Here is a 19,512-nt window from a genome sequence, read left to right as displayed (position 1 = left end):
AAGTTTAGAATAACAACACTTCATTCAACTTGCATGTATTCATACAATTGCCTCAATTAAGTACCAATTCTGGGATCATTAGAAAAAATCAATAAGCAATTTCATTTCGGTCTATCCTAAGCACAATAGAATTGGAGGATTTGCACAAAAAATCTAGAGTAAGTGCACATCAAAGCTCAAGTTACATGTTTTACTTACTTGAAGGGATTATCTTTGAACATCAATTTGGTTTGTTTCATTCCATTTAAAACAGTAGCACTTTTAAGTTGTAATAACTGTCATTTCAAGCATTTCTATAATCAGTGCTTACAAGGAATATTTAAATATTTGCATACTGTGGTAAACTATGTATACCTGTCTGAACACGCCCCTTTGCTGACTGCTCCTGTGGCTCCTCCCACAGACCCCTGTATAAAGGCGATTGGAGGCACTGCTCCTCCCTCAGTCTCCGAGATACCGTGCTCCCTTTTGCTGCTAATAAAAGCCTATCGTTCGCCTCTCGTCTCCGAGAGTTATTGATGGTGCATCACATACTTTAGTGGAAACTTCATATTTTGAAGTATTTAAAGAGCTAATAAAGCATTGGGTTTGACATGGGAAGGATTGAAGGCAAGACTTTGAAACTTGTATAAGACCTTTTTAAGGAGGTGCATTATCTGGCGAGCAGGGGGTGGGCGGTAGGGTCGGAAGCTCAGTGTACATAATTGCCTGCTTTGGAGCAAGACAGAGGAGTCATGGGCTGAATCTGCAAACAGCCCAACAACTCAGAGTCACGTTTAATATTGCTGGCATATATCGTGAAATTAGTTGTTATGCTGCAGCAGTACATTGCAATACCTAATAAAAAACAATAAATTTCAATAAGAAACGTACACATTAAGAAAGTAAATTAAATAAGTAGCGCAAAAAGTGTGCAAAGTAAATGCAAATGTAAAGAAACTTCAGAACTAAATCTGAAGTAATTCAAGGAAGTGGATTCCGTAATATATTCTGTTAGCCTTTGTCAATTGCTGTGCTGCATTTCACAAATACTTGTGACTTGTAAATTACTCTGAGAGAGTTGAGCACCCTTCAAGGTATCCAGTAAGTAGAAGAATGAAAACTTGGCAACCTAGGCTGCTCAACCCTTTCAGTGTGCATGGAGGACAGAAGGGGTTTCCCCCATTTAAATATTCTTGACGTATTTCCTTGCCGCTACATACTGGGCTATTATCAAGAGCCAAAGAGCTCTAGCAACCTGGCATGCACCAGAGTTGTTCTAGTCTTCTTACAACTGTTTGGCATGGATGCTCTTTTCCCTTTGGGAAGTGTATTTGGATCTCTTTCTCCTTGCCTGCAGGTCACTAAGAAACTCTGAAGATTAAAGGAGGCAGGCAATGGGAAGGTATCTCAGCTGCTGGACTAAATCAACCTGACTGATGGCCAATGCTTCCACAGAGGACTGATGGCTGTCAGTTCGCCCTAAATGCAGCCAAATACACAAGTCTGGGGTGAGAAAGGAGCCAGGTGCCTGCACATCTGATCTTTTGTTCTGCTGCTTAAGTCAGCACAGAGCCCCATGGTTGAAGGCTGATGCGCTGGAGGGAAGGTCCCAATCAACCAGATATACTCAGCTTTACTATACAGACAGTTAAGAGACTTCAGGCATAATGGCAGCAAGCCTCATCTGCAAGTGACCCACAGTCCATTTGAGCTACTTACAGGGCACCTATCAAGTCTGGAGGGTCAGCACGTTCACCTAGAGAAGCTCAGCCCAGACTTGCAAGGAAGCACAGGGAGAAGACCAAGGGACAATCTGCGCCAAGCACAACCTGCCCAGTAAGTGGCTCTAGAGTCTTACATTTGAAGCTGGAACCAAAGACAGGGCATGATCGATGGGCTCAATACCTTGTTATATGCATGAAAACTAATGTTCAGCATATAATTGGACAGGTTTTTATGTTAATGCGAAATGTAGAAATGAAAATTCAGCTACAATTATTGTCCAAAGCATTGTGGAATAGAGTGTGCTGTATATCAAACCTTTTTAGAGTTATAGATCCTCATTTTAGATCCATTTGCAATTTTAATGAAATATTATGCAATTGTGGTTGACTCAGTTCACAAGTACTAATGCAAAGTGAATAATGACAATGATAGTAATATTATTCTCAAGTCAAATTACTGGAAGAAAGTGGAATGGGGAAGCCAAGTACTCCTTTGGAGAATAGGACATGAAGATAGAGGAGGATGGAATAAATAAAAATGGGTTACCATGGGCTACTCTTGTCAGTACTCTGATGACAGCACAACACTGCCTTAAGAGCTGAAACCAGAGTAGGCTACAAATTGTTGTGGCTTTGACATAAAGAAGAGGTAATATCTCAGTCTTCAATACCCTTATTTTTTTTTAAATGATGCCAATTAGAAGCATCTATTTCTAAGAAATTACTAATTTTTACCTTTTACTTCTCAATTTAAAAAAATGGGTAAGAATTTTCAAGCAAAAATCATTTTCCAGAAATAAAACATATAGAAATTCAATCTACTTTGAGGCTGATATGCTCTACTTACTTTTCATTTCAAAATTCCAACATATAACTTCCAAATAAATAAATCTAAAGATTTTATAGAAGTTTTAACATATCCATATGTTGAAAACTTGCACTTACATGCAGCAAAACAGGCCTTAGCAACAAGTAAAATGATTGTTAATAATGAAGGGTACCTTGTGATTTCTTCCATGTTTATCTAGCAAAGAAATAATGGACTTAATATGCCCCTCTTTGATAATGTTCAGAGCTTCAGGACTTTCCACAAGAACACAGTGCAAAACTTCCAGAATTCCTGGTTGATAAAAATTGATATGAATTAGTTCAATGAATCAGTAAACCTATTTTCATTTACTTTTATCTGGGAAGGGTTATTTTAGTGTATCATCAGTTCCAGGTATCCTATTCATGGCTCTAGACCAGGGGTTCCCAACCTTTTTTATGCCATGGACCAATACCATTAAGCAAGGAGTCTGTGGACCCCAGATTGGGAACCCCTGCTCTAGTCAAACACCTTGACTCGAGTATAAGCAGCCTGGCCAACCTGTGACAGGCTGCAATCAATGGCACTCTGCAATCTATGCAGGTGTGCTGGAATCGTGTACCTTAATTCACTGATCCATCTAGAACAGGGGTCTCCAACCTGGGTTCCACAGATTTCTTGCTTAATGGTAAACGCCCATGGCATAAAGAAGGTTGGGAACCTCTGATCTGGAAGTTCACTATAATGGAGTATCAAAGATGAACTCTTTCTCTGTCAGCAAATCATGGAACACAGCAAAAGAAGTCAGTCAGCCTATCATATGGGACTAGCAGAGATGGGACGTTTGATCAGCCTGGGCCATTTGGATTGAAGAGCCTCCAACAGCAAGCCAGGTTCCCTTCACCCTTACTTTCTCTGCAAACCTGCAAATGTCTCCCTTTCTAGTATTTGAAAGTAAGTCTTTAAAGTTTGTGTTAATCTGCTGTAACACATTCAAAATGCTGGAGAACTCAGCAGGTCAGGCAGCATTTGTGAAGAGGAATAAACACCCACCCACTTTCTCCCTTCACCAGACTTCACTTATCACCTCTCAGCTTGTAACTTCCTCCTTCTTATCCCGGGTTCTTCATCCTTACTTTTCAGTCGTGATAAAAGGTCTCAGACTGAAACATCAACCGTTTACTCCTCTCCTGACCTGCTGAGTTCCTCCAGCATTTTTTGTGTGTTGCCCTGGATTTCCAGCATCTGCAGAATCTCCTGTGTTTATTCAATCTGTCAGATCACAGCATTCAATGTAAGAGAAAATAGGATTCCTTCTGTTGCCTCTGTCTCTTATCAACCAAATTAAATATACATCCTTTGGCTATCTGAAAACAATTTCTCCTTATCAAAACCACTGATGATTTTAACAAACTGAATCTTAACACGACTGAATTTCTTTTCAATGTTATCTGCCCTAAGAAGTGTAACTTCCCAAACCTTTCCATCTAACTGAATTTCCCCATCATTTTCAAGTTATCCTTCCAGCTTACTGCCTCTGCTTCACAAGCTAAGTAATAAATTGCAGAAATTGACCTGGTGTGCTTGTTAAATATGCTGCTTTGAAATGTTGTGCTGCAGGGAACAGATGTATGGTATTGAAATGTAAAATAAAGCATGTGAACAAGAATTACCGAATTAAATTATTGACAAGCACCTAGACATAAACTCAGGAATGCGGTGAGTCAAATTTTGTTGGCAGCTGTTCACGAGTGACTGCAGAACTCAGAACTGGACAGCGGCAGTGGATCATAAATGGAAAGAAATCCCTCATCAATGTCAGTCTAAACAATGTTTACCAGCTTAGTCATGACCCAGGTAAATCCTTCCACTAACTTCTCAATAGAACAGAGCCACTAGATTCAAGAATTAGCATTTATAGTTGCATTTAATAACTTAAATCTACCTCATAATTATCTTGCACCTTATTGTTTACCTGGACTGCATTTTCCCTGCAGCTATGACACTTGATTCTCTTATTTTTTTTAACCTTATTCTACCTCAATGTGTAACAATTTGATCTGTATGAACAAGACAAGGTTTTCACTGTATCTCAGTGTACGTGACAGTAATAAACCAAATCCAATTCTAATACCCAAATGATATATTTTTTTTAATTGATTGTCTTTTAATAGTTTTGGAATACTTCTGCACGTCAGAAGAATTCAAAGCTATGACAGTCAGCTAAGCTTTATGTTTAAAGTATGGTTTAAGCAGCAGTTAACAATTTTATTAGGAGATCTGATCTGTGACTCCCCATGCCAAAGCGCCAAACAATGGGACTGTGTACATAAGGGTCTACCGTGATGCTGAGTTAACCCACCGAGTTTGGAGGGGCTTCCTTCAGGCAAGTTTATAACTGGGGGACTGAAAATAGCTGATGAAAATACCTCCTAACACCAATAGCTGATGTGGGCAGTTCACTGGTGATTGCAGAATCTGAGCCAAAAGTTAACCGCAAGAAGAGCAAACCAAATAAAATGGAATAAAAGAATTAGACTTTAAAAATCAAATAGTTTTGCATTATACTTCTCTCATGGTTCTTCACTTTAGAGCCATTTTCCTAATTCTTAAGAAATAAGTAGCATTTACAGTGAAACTGGTTTCTATCAAGAAGTAAACGGCCATGCTCAAGAAAAGAAAGTGTTGCACCACAGGGAGTCCAACTGCTTTAGTATGACGTGCCTAGAAAACATTAAACATTAGACAACTGCAACGAATAATAATGTGAATGAAAAAAAAGAGTAAAAAAGATATTCTCCATACACAAGTGGAATCCTAATAAAATACTTTCAATCCCTGATGAAATCTATGTTATTGCAAGCACAACTCGCATTAGTTACAAAAAGCTAAGTCAGCTTATTCTAATTACATGACTGTTTTTCAAGGTTAATAGTTCTAATCAGCTGAACAGTCTTTATGTTAGATTTCCCTGGTGGTCTCCTCAAAGCCACAATTAAAGAAAGGACAATTTCACTGCCTTTTGAATCACTTCAGTCCAGAACGGAAGATTACAGGATTACCTAGTCTCATGACAGTCCACTATTGAAAATCTGCACCAAGTAGGAAAAGTTATACAAACATAAAGGCTGGAACATGCTTTTCAATTACTTACTTGGATATTTGAAATCAAACTGAAAAGTTCAGGATTCGCAGTCTGGCTTTATATTCATTAGCTAGTTTAGCATCACATCCAACAGAAAGTGAATCAGTGCCATGAAATGGGAATTGGTTTACATTATAACTGATCACAATGCAACACAGAATAGAGCAAGCATTTATTTATTTATTCTTCAATTATCACGTCCTTAAACTACCCTTCCCAGCGGAATGAAACACTGAAATTTATTTGCCTTGATTATCCCTGTGTCTGGAAAATAAACAAGATCTGATGCACTAGAATACCAAGAATCACAGTGAGACCATGTTGGTGCACATCAAATGCAATGCTGATAGATGCATTTAAAGTTGCAGATTTTGCAGTTCCACGCCCTTTGGGAGGATCTGGGGCCACAGGGATAGAAATATGCACCAAGTTGCAATCCATCAGGATCCCCAAAAATGTAGGAGGCTAGTTCAGTAACATAAACAGCGCCTGCTAACACACAAATTAATTGACAAGGGAAACATGCCGATTCTGTAATGTACCTAATTTAGATGCTGGATGTAGCAAATGTAAGCATCCCTTGTCAGCAGAGGGAGCCTGCAAAGTTCAGTTTAAAGCAGCCTAGATCAATTGCTTGCCAACTTCCAGGGCTCACAACGTCATCGTGCTTCAGGCATGCACGATGATGGAATATACAGATCATTTTTTATTCAAATCCAGCATGGGAAGATCAATCCAAAAGTGTAAAAAAGCTGTAGCCTGAGTTTCTCAATCCATTGGGCTCTAATTTTGGGGAAAAGCATGATGTTTTATACAAGCCTGTTTACTGATGCCTTAAGTTCTTCGCATGACTATTGTTTACGACTAACTCATGAAAGGAAGCTCAGTCATTTACTATCATCAAGCAAGACTTCACGCTCCATCTGTTCTTCCTCTTGAGAAAAGTTTATTAATTAACATGCACTCTTTGATACTTGTCACCGGTCACCAAATAGACTCATGGTTGATGCTGGCTTGCTCAAGTACTGTACTTAATTAGACTATAATCATACATTTGATGCATAACATAATAGATACCTCCGACTATAGGTATCCTTTGTCATCCTTATTATCATAGAAAGGCTACTGCTCTGTGATGCATGGGCATTTGGTTACTAAGAGCAAGGCAGGACAAGCTAGTTTCACTGAGCTTATAAACTTTACATTAACACACTTTCCTATTGTTCCCAACACCTGTTCTGTATAAAATCTCTTTGCCCCTTTGGAAAGTAGTGCTCTCCCAAACTAGAAAACCCTTCTCCATTAACTCTCAACAGTTTCTCAAGAGAGTTCAACGTATGTTGAAATACAAATGTTCAATCCAAATGCCCAATATGTTCGTAAGAACATAAGAAATAGGAACAGGAGTAGGCCATCCAGCCCCTCAACCCTGCCCCACCATTCAATAAGATCATGGCTGATCTGTCCGTAAACTCAGCTCCATCTACCTGCCTTTTCCCCATAACCCTTAATTCCCTTACTATGTAAAAATCTCTCTAACTGTACCTTAAATATATTTAATGAAGAAGCCTCAACTGCTTCCCTGGGCAGAGAATTCCACAGATTCACCAATCTCTGGGAAAAACAGTTTCCGCTCATCTCCACCCTAAATCTTCTCCCCTGAATCTTGAGGCAATGTCCCCTAGTTCTAGTCTCACCTACCAATGGAAACAACTTTTCTACTTCTATCTTATCTATCTCTTTTCAAAATTTTGTATGTTTCTATAAGATCCCCTCTCATTCTTCGGAATTCCAGAGAGTATAGTCCCAGGCGACTCAATCTTTCTTCATAAGTTAACCCCTTCATCTCTGGAATCAACCTGGTGAACCTCCTCTGCACTGCCTCCAAAGCCAGTATATCCTTCCTCAAGTATGGAGACCAGAACTGCACACAGTACTCCAGGTGCGGCCTCACCAGTACCCTGCATAGTTGCAGCATGACCTCCCTGCTCTTGAATTCAATCCCTCTAGCAATGAAGGCCAACATTTTGTTTGCCTTCTTAATAACCTGTTGCACCTGCAAGCTAACTTTGTACAATTCATGCACAAGCACTCCCAAGTCCCTCTGCACAACAGCACACTGCAATCTTTCACCATTTAAATAATAATCTGCTCTTCTATTATTCCTTCCAAAGTGGATGATCTCACATTTACCAACATTGCATTCTATCTGCCAGACCTTGGCCCACCTCACTTAACCTATCTATATCCATCTGTAAACTCTCCACATCCTCTGTAAAATTTGTTTTTCCACTCAGTTTAGTGTCATCAGCAAATTTTGCTACGCTACACTCAGTCCCCTCTTCCAAATCATCAATGTAAATGGTAAACAGCTGCAGGCCCAGCACTGACCCCTGCGGCACCCCACTCACCACAGACTGCCAACTGGAGAAACACCCATTTATACCAACTCTCTGCCTTCTATCAGTTAACCAATCCACTATCCATGACAATACACTTCCTCTGACTCCAGTCATCCAAATCTTACTTATAAGACTCTTGTGCAGCACCTTATTGAAAGCCTTCTGGAAATCCAAGTACACAACATCCACCTGTTCCCCTCTATCCACTGCACTCATTATGTCCTCAAAGAACTCCAGTAAGTTTGTCAAACAGGACCTGCCCTTTCTGAATCCATGCTGCATCTGTCTAATGGAACCACTCCTTTGTAATGGAACCACTCCTATTTCTTCCTTAATGACAGCTTCAAGCACTTTCCCAACTACAGATGTTAAGCTAATTGGCTTAAAGTTGCCCGTCTTTTGCCAACATCCTTTTTTAAAAGGTGGCATGACATTTGCTGTCTTCCAATCTGTCGGGATCTGCCCAGAGTCTAGAGAATTTTGGTAAATGATTACCAACACGTTGACTGTAACCTCCGCCAATTCCCCAGCACCCTGGGATGCATCCCATCAGGCCCAGGGGACTTATCTACCTTCAGGCCCTCTAGTTTGCTCATCACTATCTCTTTAATGACAGTGATTTTTTAAAGGTTCTTACCTCACATTTCATCCATAATATCGTTCTTTGGCATATTAGACATGTTCTCCACCATGAAGAAACACAAAATATTGTTCAATGCCTCAGCCATTTCCTTATCACCCAATATCAATTTCCCCTTCTCGTCTTCCAAGGGACCTACATTGACTTTAGCCACCCTCTTCCCCTTTATATATTTATAAAAACTTCTGCTATCTGTTTTTATATTTTGTGCTAATTTACTTTCATACTCTATCTTCCCTTTTCTTCTTTCTTGTTTAGTTGTTCTTTGTTGCTTTTTAAAGTTTTCCCAATTCTCCAGTCTCTCACTACTCTTTGCGACTTTGTACACATGAACTTTTAATTTGATACTATCTCTTATTTCCTTAGTTATCCAAGGCTGCCTCCCCCCACACTTACTGTCCTTACTTTTGACTGGAATATACTTTTGTTGAGCACTGTGAAAAATCTCTTTGAAAGTATTCCACTGTTCCTCAACTGTCCGACCAAATAGCCTGTGCTCCCAATCCACATTAGCCAGCTCCTCCCTCATCCTGTTGTAGTCTCCCTTGTTCAAGCATAATACACTAGTTTTAGATCTAACTATTTCATCCTCCATCTGTATGTGAAATTCAATCATTCTATGATCACTCTTTCCAAGAGGATCCCTGACTACAAGATCGTTAATCTTACCTGTCTCATTGCACAGGACTAGATCTAAGATATCACTTTCCCTTGTAGATTCACTAACATGCTGCTCAAGAAAGCCACCATGGATGCATTCTATGAAGTCCTCCTCAAAACTTCTGTGACCAACCTGATTCACCCAGTCTATGTGGAAGTTAAAATCCCCCATGACAACTGCTGATACGTTCTGACAAGCTTCAGTAATTTCTTGGTTAATCGCCTCTGCCACTGCAATATTTTTATTAAGTGGCCTATAGACAACTCCCACCAGTGATTTTTCCCTTTACTATTCTTAATCTCTACCCAGATGGACTCAACATTCTGCTCCGTAGATCTTATACCATCTCTCACAATTGCCCTGATCTCATCCTTAATCAAGAGCGCCACCCCACCTCCTTTGCCTTCCTGCCTATCTTTCTGTATTACCTGATACCCTTGGATATTTAATTCCCAGTCATGTCCACCTTGCAACCAGGTTTCTGTAATGGCCACTAAATCATACGCCTTGGTACTGATCTGTGCCACAAGTTCACTAACCTCGTTTCTAATACTATGGGCATTTAGATAAAGTGCCCTTACACTCATTGTCCTTTTAGAATCTAGTGACCTATGCGATTTTTGCTTTTTACTTTTATGCACTCTACTCTTACTTTTATCTTCACTAACTCTGGCTTTGGTCTCTGCATCACTTCCCTCTTCTTTTCTGTGTGGGTTCCCATCCCCCTGCCAGATTAGTTTAAAACCTCCCTAACAAAGCAGCTATCCACTTAATGATTTTTTGTACTCACTAATCTACCCAATACGGACATACAAGGTCAACCAGAAACAACAGTTCACATGCAATTTATATTCATTTACATTAGTTGTCTTCAGGTGATGAATCAATTAAAAACACAGTCAAATCCATTGAAATGGACACCAAACTAGCTATATCCAAATGGTACATGCCATTTAATGTGTTCATATAGAGCAGTGAAAAGTATATATTAAAAACTAAAAAAGCTAGAGATGCTGGAAATAAAAACAGAAAATACTGAAAATATCCAGGTGACTTTGGTTTGTATGTTCTTCTTGTGACTACAGAGATTCTTTCCCACATACCAAAGGTGTGAGAGAGGGATTTTCAGCCTGAAACTTCAACTTGTCCCTGTGAGGTGGCCTCACCATTTGAACATTTCCCACATCTTCTGTTTTTTATAGAAACAAACTATATTAGTTCTAGAATTCAGTATTTCCCTATTCTGATATATGAAATTAACAGAGTCTCAGCAATTTTCAGCAGAAGTTCCAGAGAGCCTCTGCTGTGATGAAAGTGACTTCCTGGAAGCAAAGCTCAGATAACGGCATATTTTTATACAAATGTCATTGAAGCTTAACATGTGGTGTTTTCATACTTGAAAATGTCAAGTAAATGAACCTGTAAAGCAGGACTGACAAAATACCAACAGCAGAAAGAATTAGATCCAGAAGTTAAAAAATAACTCAAAAACAAGCAAAAACTTTTTTTTTTGCACAATTAAGATACCTTTGAAATATCAGGGATGTAAGCAGGAACACAAAAAGTTGCAGGGAGTAGTGGACAGCCCAATGCATCGGGGCATACCTCTTCCCACCATTGATAGAACCTATCTCAGGCATCTCCTCAAGAAGGAAACATCTATCATCAAAGATCCCCACAGTCCATCTTCTTGCAGTTACCATTTGCTAGCAGGTACAGAAGCCTGAAGTCCCACATCATAATGTGCAAGAACAGCTACTTCTCTTCAGCCGTTCAGCTCTTGAACCAACCTACACAATCCTAATCACTACATCAGTTTACATCACTTAAGCAACTATGGACGCTGCAGACATGAGACAATTGAACATTGGATTACAACTGGCCAGGACCATTTCTTTGTCAGTGATGATACCGAATGGAAGGGAGAACTTTGTCCCACCGATCAGGCTCAGTTTGAAATAGATGGAAGAATCTGAAGCAAACCACAAGCTGCCGGAGGAACTCAGCAGGCCACTCAGCATTGGTGCAGACCAAGGACCTTAATCTGAACTGAGAGAGGAGGGAAGGGGCTGCCTCATTATAACAGAGTGCTAGGAAGGGGACAGGGGGGATGTTGGTAGAAGAGACCAGAGCTAGCAGTGTAAGGTGCATTTGGTGAATTCAGCAAAGGTAGGGTGGAATGTGGGATAATGAAGTGATGACTATAGAAAATAGAATATAATTATGTGGACACTGTAAATAGTGACGGGCTGCAGAGATGAGGAATAGATACAGAGGACGCCTATGATTGTATAGAATAGAGAGAAGAATCTACATTCACAGTCACTGTGTCTTCTTGGCCCTAATACATTGGATGTTTCTGCAAAATTATGGCATCATTGTCTCAATACTCAGACAGTGACTCAGGCAATACCCAACTAATCATTATGTTAGTCTGAAACAGTGGCAGATTTCTTCTGAGGAAATGAGATTACAACAATTAACAGTCTCAATTTGACATACAAACATTTTTCCATGGCATGAAACCCTCATGGAATATCATATAATAATAGCAATAAAGTTTTCAGCTGGAATTTCGTTAGAGGTGGCCAATTTTTAACATCTTCTCAAAACACGTGCAATGTTGGCACACCAGTTGAAGCTGGCACTGAAACATGTTAACATTTCACAGTGCCTGCAGGTCCAGCCGTGAGCAATGACGAAAAAGGTGCTTTGCCGTGCAGTTTAGCAGAGACACAAGACAAGGAGCACGGAGGCTGAGAGGGTACAACAAAAGGGCCTTTGGTGGGTGAACTGATGATGAAGTTGCTGAACCCCAATGTTGAACACCAATCAGTGGCGCTTACGAATGTATTCCACCCATTGTACATGTGAACGGAAGAATTTCCGCATGCCACTGTTCCCAAGGAAATGTTGGGTTGCATAGCGGGAGACAGAGTTCAAAAGAAGCGAGTGGGCGCAGTCTGGACATTCTGCACAGCGCAGTTCCCAAAGAGACATTGGATTGTGCATAATTAGATGCATGGCAAGGGCTAACAAAAAGAAGTTAAGTATAAACAAAGTGGCTATAGTGTGACCCATTGAGTGGGCCAGTGTTAAAGCGGGGAGTTCAGGCCTTGGCTCACAGAGGCTTTGACAGAGAGGCGAAGGCTGTAGGTTTGTTTAATTTTTCTTCCTGTCTTTCTTATTGTACAGTTAAAGCAGTGGAGATGCCAGGCAGGATAGTGGAATGCTCATTTTGAGGGATGTGGGAATGTAGAGAGACAATCAGTGTCTCCGTCGACTACCCCTGTGAGAAGGGCATCCACCTAGAGCTTCTTTCAGACCATGTTAAGGAATTGGAGCTGGAACTGGATGAACTCCAGATCATTACGGAGACTGAGGGGTTGATAAACAGGACTTACAGGGAAGTAGTTACACCCAGGGTGCAGGACACAGATAACTGGGTGGCTACCAGGAGGAGGAAAAGGGATAGGCAGTCAAAGCAGAATGCCCCTGTAGCCCCTCCCCTCAACAACAGGTATACAGCTTTGGATACTTTTGGAGGGAATGATCCAGCAGAGGAAAATGACAGGCGGGTAGGTCTCTGACATTAAATCTGGCTTTGCGGCTCAGAGGGAAGAGGGGAGAAGAGGTGTAGTGAGACAAGATTCATTGGTTAAGGGAACAGACAGGAGGTCCAATGGATGAGAACAAGATTCCCAGATGGTTTATTGCCCGCCAGGGAGGAGGATCAGAGACATCTCAGATCGAGTCCACAGTATTCTGTGGGAGGGTGAGCAACCAGTGGCTGTGGTCCATGTCAATACCAATGACATAGGTGGGAAGGGTAACAAGGTCTTGCAAAGTGAGTACAAGGTGCTAAATTAATGGACAGGACCTCCAGGGTTGTGATCTCAGGATTGCTATCCATGCCAAATGGTAGTGATGTCAGAAACTAGAAGATTATACAGTTTAACACATGTCTTAACACATAATCTTACATCTTTAACACAAGATGGTACAGGAGGGAGGGCTTCACATTTTTGAATCACTAGGCTCTCTTCCTGGGAAGTTGAGGCCTGCACAGAAGGGATGGTTTGCACCTGAACTGTAGGGGAACCTTTCTGAGTGAAAAGGTTTGTTAAGTGTTGCATAAGAGCTGGGGGGGTGCAATGGGGAGGGCTTAAATTGAAACTAGAGTTGCAGGGGAATGGGAAACAGAGTGCCAGATCAGATAGTGGGGAAAGTTGTTTATACACGACATTCAAAATCAAGAACCAAAAGTTTGAGCATGGTGGGACTAGTGTTCTGACCTGCATATTCCAATTCAAGGAGTATTGTATGAAACACTGATGATCTTAGGGAATGGACCACTATGTGAATTATGACTTGGTAGGTAGCAGGTGGGGCAGGACTGGTAGCTCAATATTCCAGAGTTCCCACAGTTTTAAACATGTTAGAGCAGGAGAGATTAAATGGGGAGGGGTGGCAAAAATAGTCAGAGAAAATGTCATGACTGTGATCAGACAGGACAGACTGGAGAATTTGTCTACTGAGGCTACCTGGGTAGAACTGAGGAATAAGAAAGGGATGACCATATTAATGGATTATATTGTAGACAACCCAAAAGTCCAAGGGACTTAGAGGAGCAAATATGTGGAGAGATCACAGACTGTTGCAAGAAACATAAGTTTGTGACAGTAGGTGATTTTAACTTTCCACATATTCACTGGGACTCTGATACAGTAAAAGGGTTGGATGGGATACAGTTTCTCAAATATGTTCAGGAATGTTTCCTTAATCAGCACATGAAGGTCCCAAGGAGAGTGAATGTGATACTAAATCTCCAATCAGGGAATAAGACAGGTCAGGTGTCACTATTTTGTGAAGGGATACACTTTGCATCTAGTGACCACAATGCCATTAGTTTAAAGATAATTATGGAGAAGGAAAGGTCTGATCCTCTAGCTGAGAATTTTTTAAATAGGAGAAAGGACAATTTTGATGGTATCAGAAAGGATCTGGAATGCATAGATTGGGACAGACGGTTTTCTGGCAAAAATATATTTGGTAATTGGGAGGACAATACAAGTGAAATTTTGCAGATATAGAGGTTGTATGTTCCTGTCAGAATAAAAGGCAAGAATAGCAGGTATAGGCAGGTAGGAACAAATGAGGTACTCGAGGAGTATAAGAACTATAAGAGAATACTTAAGAAGGAATTCAGGAGGGCTAAAAGAAGGCATGAAGTTGCTCTAGCAGACAAGGTGAAGGAGAATCCTAGAGTTTCTATGGATATATTAACAGCAAAAAAATAGCAAGGGACAAAATTTCTCCTCTGGAAGATCAGATGTCGTCATTTATACAAAGAACCAAAAGAGATGGGGGAGATCTTGAATAGATTTTTTGCATCTATATTTATTTGGGAGCCTAACACAGAGTCTACAGAAGTGAGGCAAAGCAGCAGTGAAGTTATGGACCATATACAGATTACAGAGGAGAACGTGTTTCGTGTCTGGTGGCAAATTAGAGTCGATAAATCCCAGGGCCTGACAAGGTATTCCCTTTGACCCTGTGAAAGGGTAGCACAGAAATTACAGGGGACGTAGCAGAGATAGTTAAAACGACCTTAGCCACGGGTGAGGATTCAGACGATTGGAGCATGGCTAATATTGCTTAGGAAAGGCTCTAAGAATGTTAGGAAATCATGGGCTGGTGAGCCTGACATCAGAAGTGGACAAGTTATTGGAAGATTGAGCTCTAAGGAACCTGACTGGAAGATAAGTCCAAGGAACTTTAATAACTAAGTATTTGCATAGATAGGGACTGATTATTCTGGTAAGGTGGTGGTGCATTTGGACACAAAAGACTCGCTAGCTCCAGATAATGGTGTGATTGGTCATCTTTTATGCTTTTCCATGATAACTAGACATTGGTGAATACTAAGAAAACCAAGTACTTCAGATCCACCCCACTACTGACCTGATGGGTAGCAGTTGTCGTGCACTGTGCTGCGGCCTACTTCAGCCACCCAGGGAAGAAGCAGTGAGTGATGGTGCACGCAGATGATGCGTGATTTAACGGACATTGAGAGACTTTTTTTGTGGTCACAAGACCCTGTTGGACATTGGTAATGTAGAATTCGGTGATTCCGATTCACTGGTTCATTGGCGAGACTGATAGTGTGAGAGCTGCATGTCCTCAGTGATGGCACAGTCCAGGCCGTCATTCATGTCTCAAGCTCATCTGTTGCAGCCGCTGAGGAAGGTTTCTCCTGAGCTGGCCGTGTGCTGCTGGATTTCACGCTGGGTTGAAGGCTGGCCCCTCCCATCGGTGTGCCCTCCAGTGTTCAAGCCGGATTGCCTTTGTCTACGGCTGTACTACGTGGTATGAGGAACTGCCGTGGGCTGTTCTTACAGAAACCTGGCTCCAGGACAACATCCAATACACTATCAATCTACAGGCCATGGCACTCAGGGACTTGGGCAATATTATAACATCTTTAATGTTTAGTTTGTAACTGTATTTTTTTTTTGCTGTCATAATTTTATATGTGTTGTGTGCTGTGTGTAACTGTTGGTTCTGTATCTTGCACCTTGCTGTTTGGTTTGACTGATTCACGTGTATGGTTGAATGACAATGGAACATAAACTTGAACATGGCCTTGCGTGTGGTCAGTCACGTCTAACCAATCCCGTAAATTTTTTCAAGGAAGTTACCAGGAAAGTTGATGACGGCAAGGCAGTGAACGTTGTCTACACGGACTTTAGCAAGATTTTCGACAAGGTCTTGCATGGGAGAGAGTTTGGTCAAAAAGGTTCAGTCACTTGGCATTTAAGATGAGGTAGTAAGATACATTAGACATTGATTTCATCATAGAAGCCAGAGAGTGGTAGTAAATGATCACAGCTGTGACTGAAGGCTTGTGACTAGTGGTGTGCCACATGGCTTGGTGCTGGATCCATTGTTATTTGTCATCGATACCGACGATCTGGATGATAACGTGGTAAACTGAATCAGCGAATTTGCAGATGACCCCAAGATTAGGAGAACAGAGGACAGCTGCTACTCATAAATGGGAAGAGTTGTATCTGGAGAAGCTGGAAAAACATCAGATGGAATTTAATGCAGACAAGTGTGAAGTGCTGCACTTTGGGAGGACAAACCAGGGTAAAACTTTCATGGTGAGCAATAGGGCACTGAGGAGTGTGGTAGAACAGAGGAATCTGGGAATGCAGATCCATAATTCCTCGTAAGTGTTGTCACATGTAGATAGGATTGTGAAAAAAAGTTTTTGGCGCATTTTTCTTCGTAATTCAAAGTACTGAGTATAGGAGTTATGATGTTATGTTGAAGTTATATAAAACATTGGTGAGGCCTAATTTGGAACAGCCCACAGGAATGATATCAGTAAGACTGAAAGAGTGTAGAAAAAATTTATGCGGATGTCGCCGGGATTTGGCGACTTAAGGAACAGGGAAAGGTTGAATAGGGTAGGACTTTGTTTCCAGCGGCATAGAAGGTTGAGGGGAGATTTGATAGAGGTCTACAAAATTATGAAGGGGTGTAGATAGGAAAATGCAAGCAGGCTTTTTCCACTGAGTTTGGGTCAGACTGTAACAAGAGGTCATTGGTTAACGGTTAAAGGTGAAATGTTTGAGGGGAACTTTACTTAGAGGGTGTTGAGAGTGTGGAATGAACTGCCAGCGAAAGTGGTGGATGCAGGTTCAATTTCAACATTTAAGAGAAATTTGGATCAGTTCATGGTTGGGAGGGGTATGGAGGGTCCAGGTGCAGATCAAAGGGACAAGATAGATTCAAGTTTGGTGCAGACTAGATGGGCCAAAGGGCCTGTTTCTGAGCTGTAGTGTTCTATGACTGCATAAATAGGAACAGGAGTAGGGAGCAGACCGGCACAACAGTTAACACTCTCACCTCATAGCTTCAGAAGCCTGGGTTCCATTACAACCTCGGGTGCTGTCTGAATCCATGTTTTCTCCGTGACCACACGCTACCCGCTGGTGTTCTGGATTCTTTCCACACCCTAAGGACGTGCTGCCTTGTGAGCTTAATTAGCCACTGGAAGTGAATCCCAGTGTAGGGATGCCCGCATGAGAGCTGGGTTGGGGATGGATTTGATAGGAATGCCAGAAGGAAGGGATAAATGGAATGAGCGTAGATAGGTCCTTGATGGTCAGAGTGGACACGGTGGGCCACAGAGCCCATTTCCAGGCTTCATGACCCTATAAACATGCTTCCTCAAAACCTACTTCACCAAAGCTGACCCTGTCCTTCGCCTCAACTCCACTTTCCTGACCTGTTTTCTATAACCATAATTTTTCAGGCTTTCAGGGAATTAATCTCAGCATTTAAGACGTTTAATGAGTAAAGAATTCTAAAGGCGCACAACTTTAAAAATTCTTTTGCCTCCCTGCCTAAATCCCCTATCCTGTCACCGTGCCCTCTAATTCTCGAGTCCCCCACTACAGAAAACCGCATGCTTCCTGTCAAGTTCCCGGGACTCTTATATATTTCAGTAAGATCTCCTGAGCTCCAGAGAGCTTGGCAGCATTCTGCTTATTTTTCCTTCATTAGTCTCTTCATACCTGGATTCAATTGAGCGAACCTTCTTTAAACTTTTCTCCAAGGCAATTATATCTTTCTTTAAATAAGGAGACAAAGTAGAATGCTGCACTCAGCCCTGTGCAGCAGTAGCCACATTCTACTACCTATCAATTCCACACCCCTTGTAATAAAGGCCAACATCCTATTTGCCTTTCCAAACTACAATTTATTCACTAACTAGATTACAGTCTCAAACTGAATACTGAGGCCCTTTTCCATCGGGATCAGTGTTAAAATAAGAGGCTGGCCATTTAAGGCCTTGGATGAGAGACATCACCTTTGTAATTCTCCATTCAACAGGGCTCAGTCACCGAGCACGTACAAGGGAGGGGCTGACAGATTTGTGGATGGGAAGGAAATCAAGAGATATAAGATTTGTGCAGTAAAGTGAGGTAAATATAAGATTTGATCTTACTGAATGATGCAGCATGCACAAGGAGCTGAATGGATTACGCCTTCGATTGCTTCTTATTTATAGGCACCTCTGGAAATTCAGCAGATAGATTGGGAATTATAGAGGTGAGTATGTTGCTTGCACCTTTCTGCTAGCTGTTGACAGCTTGCATTTCAGGCACGAAAGCAGCAGCTGGTAAATGAAACCTGCTCCCAGTACCTTTTGGCAACTTATCAAAACAAAACTGTTTCAGAATCCAAACCTCTAAGCAGAATTCAGCCCAGAAAATTAATTAAACAGAATATTCAGTTAAATTATGCAATCTTTGGAAATGCCTGCGATGTTGCTTTCAATATTGTGCAAGCTATTCGAAATACCTTTTTGAATGTAAAGCACACTTCTGAATGGTGAAATAACCTGCTTATCACCTGTCAAATAATGTTGAGATTGTGAAGGATTCATACGCACCGGATGAGGCTTCTAATCTCTCCAGTCTGCTAATCAGCCAGTCCAAAGAACCAGAAAACTGGGCACAGTTTTTGCGATTTCCTCTGATCAGGGCAGCTAAAACCAAACAATTAACAATTAGTTACAAATGTATGCTCTGCTACACAACAAACAGTATACTCCTCATTAACTGCCCATGTGCAACATCCTTTCCCATATATTTTCACTTAACTTCCCCTTCACAGTAGAATTTTGGAGACTAGCCTACAAAATATTGACAACAAGCGGCATTTCACACACAATACAAAATAGATCAAGGATAAACTTACATTTATAATGATCATGACATAATAATGTTGAATTATTTCATGATGACAGTATAATACAATCTGACACTTTAGAAACTGGGGAATATCTGCAATGTTCTGTGTTCCTGAACTAATATTAGATTAGTTCAGGAGCACACTTAGTAAGTGTTTAGAACATAAAAGATAGGACAGTACAGCACAGAAACAGGCCCTTGGGCCCACAACGTTGTGCCAAACCAATTAGTCATCAAATGGTGAATGAAACAACCCCCATCTGCCTACACAATGTCTATATCCTTCCATTTTCTTCACATTCGTGTGCTTATATAAATATCTTTTCAGTGTCTCTAACGTATCTGCTTCTACCACCACACCAGGCAGCACAATATATGTT

At 41.1% G+C, this 19,512-nt stretch overlaps 1 protein-coding gene across 2 annotated transcripts in view; it reads right to left on the bottom strand.

The window, feature by feature from the left end:
• ryr2a (ryanodine receptor 2a (cardiac)) overlaps positions 1-19,512 on the bottom strand; it is a 727,422-nt gene that overhangs the window by 385,262 nt on the left and 322,648 nt on the right. For both annotated transcript variants that reach the window (XM_073050574.1, XM_073050575.1), the window contains exons 15-16: positions 18,832-18,927; positions 2,708-2,826 (exon numbers count right to left, since the gene is read on the bottom strand). In XM_073050574.1, coding sequence (XP_072906675.1) covers positions 2,708-2,826; positions 18,832-18,927 — 215 coding nt within the window. The remainder of the gene's footprint in view (positions 1-2,707; positions 2,827-18,831; positions 18,928-19,512) is intronic.

The sequence above is a fragment of the Hemitrygon akajei genome, chromosome 7 (assembly GCF_048418815.1).
Source record: "Hemitrygon akajei chromosome 7, sHemAka1.3, whole genome shotgun sequence".
NCBI classification, from domain to species: domain Eukaryota; kingdom Metazoa; phylum Chordata; class Chondrichthyes; order Myliobatiformes; family Dasyatidae; genus Hemitrygon; species Hemitrygon akajei.
The sequence above is the reverse complement of the archived record's forward strand: the minus strand, read 5'-3'. Positions and strand labels throughout refer to the sequence as shown.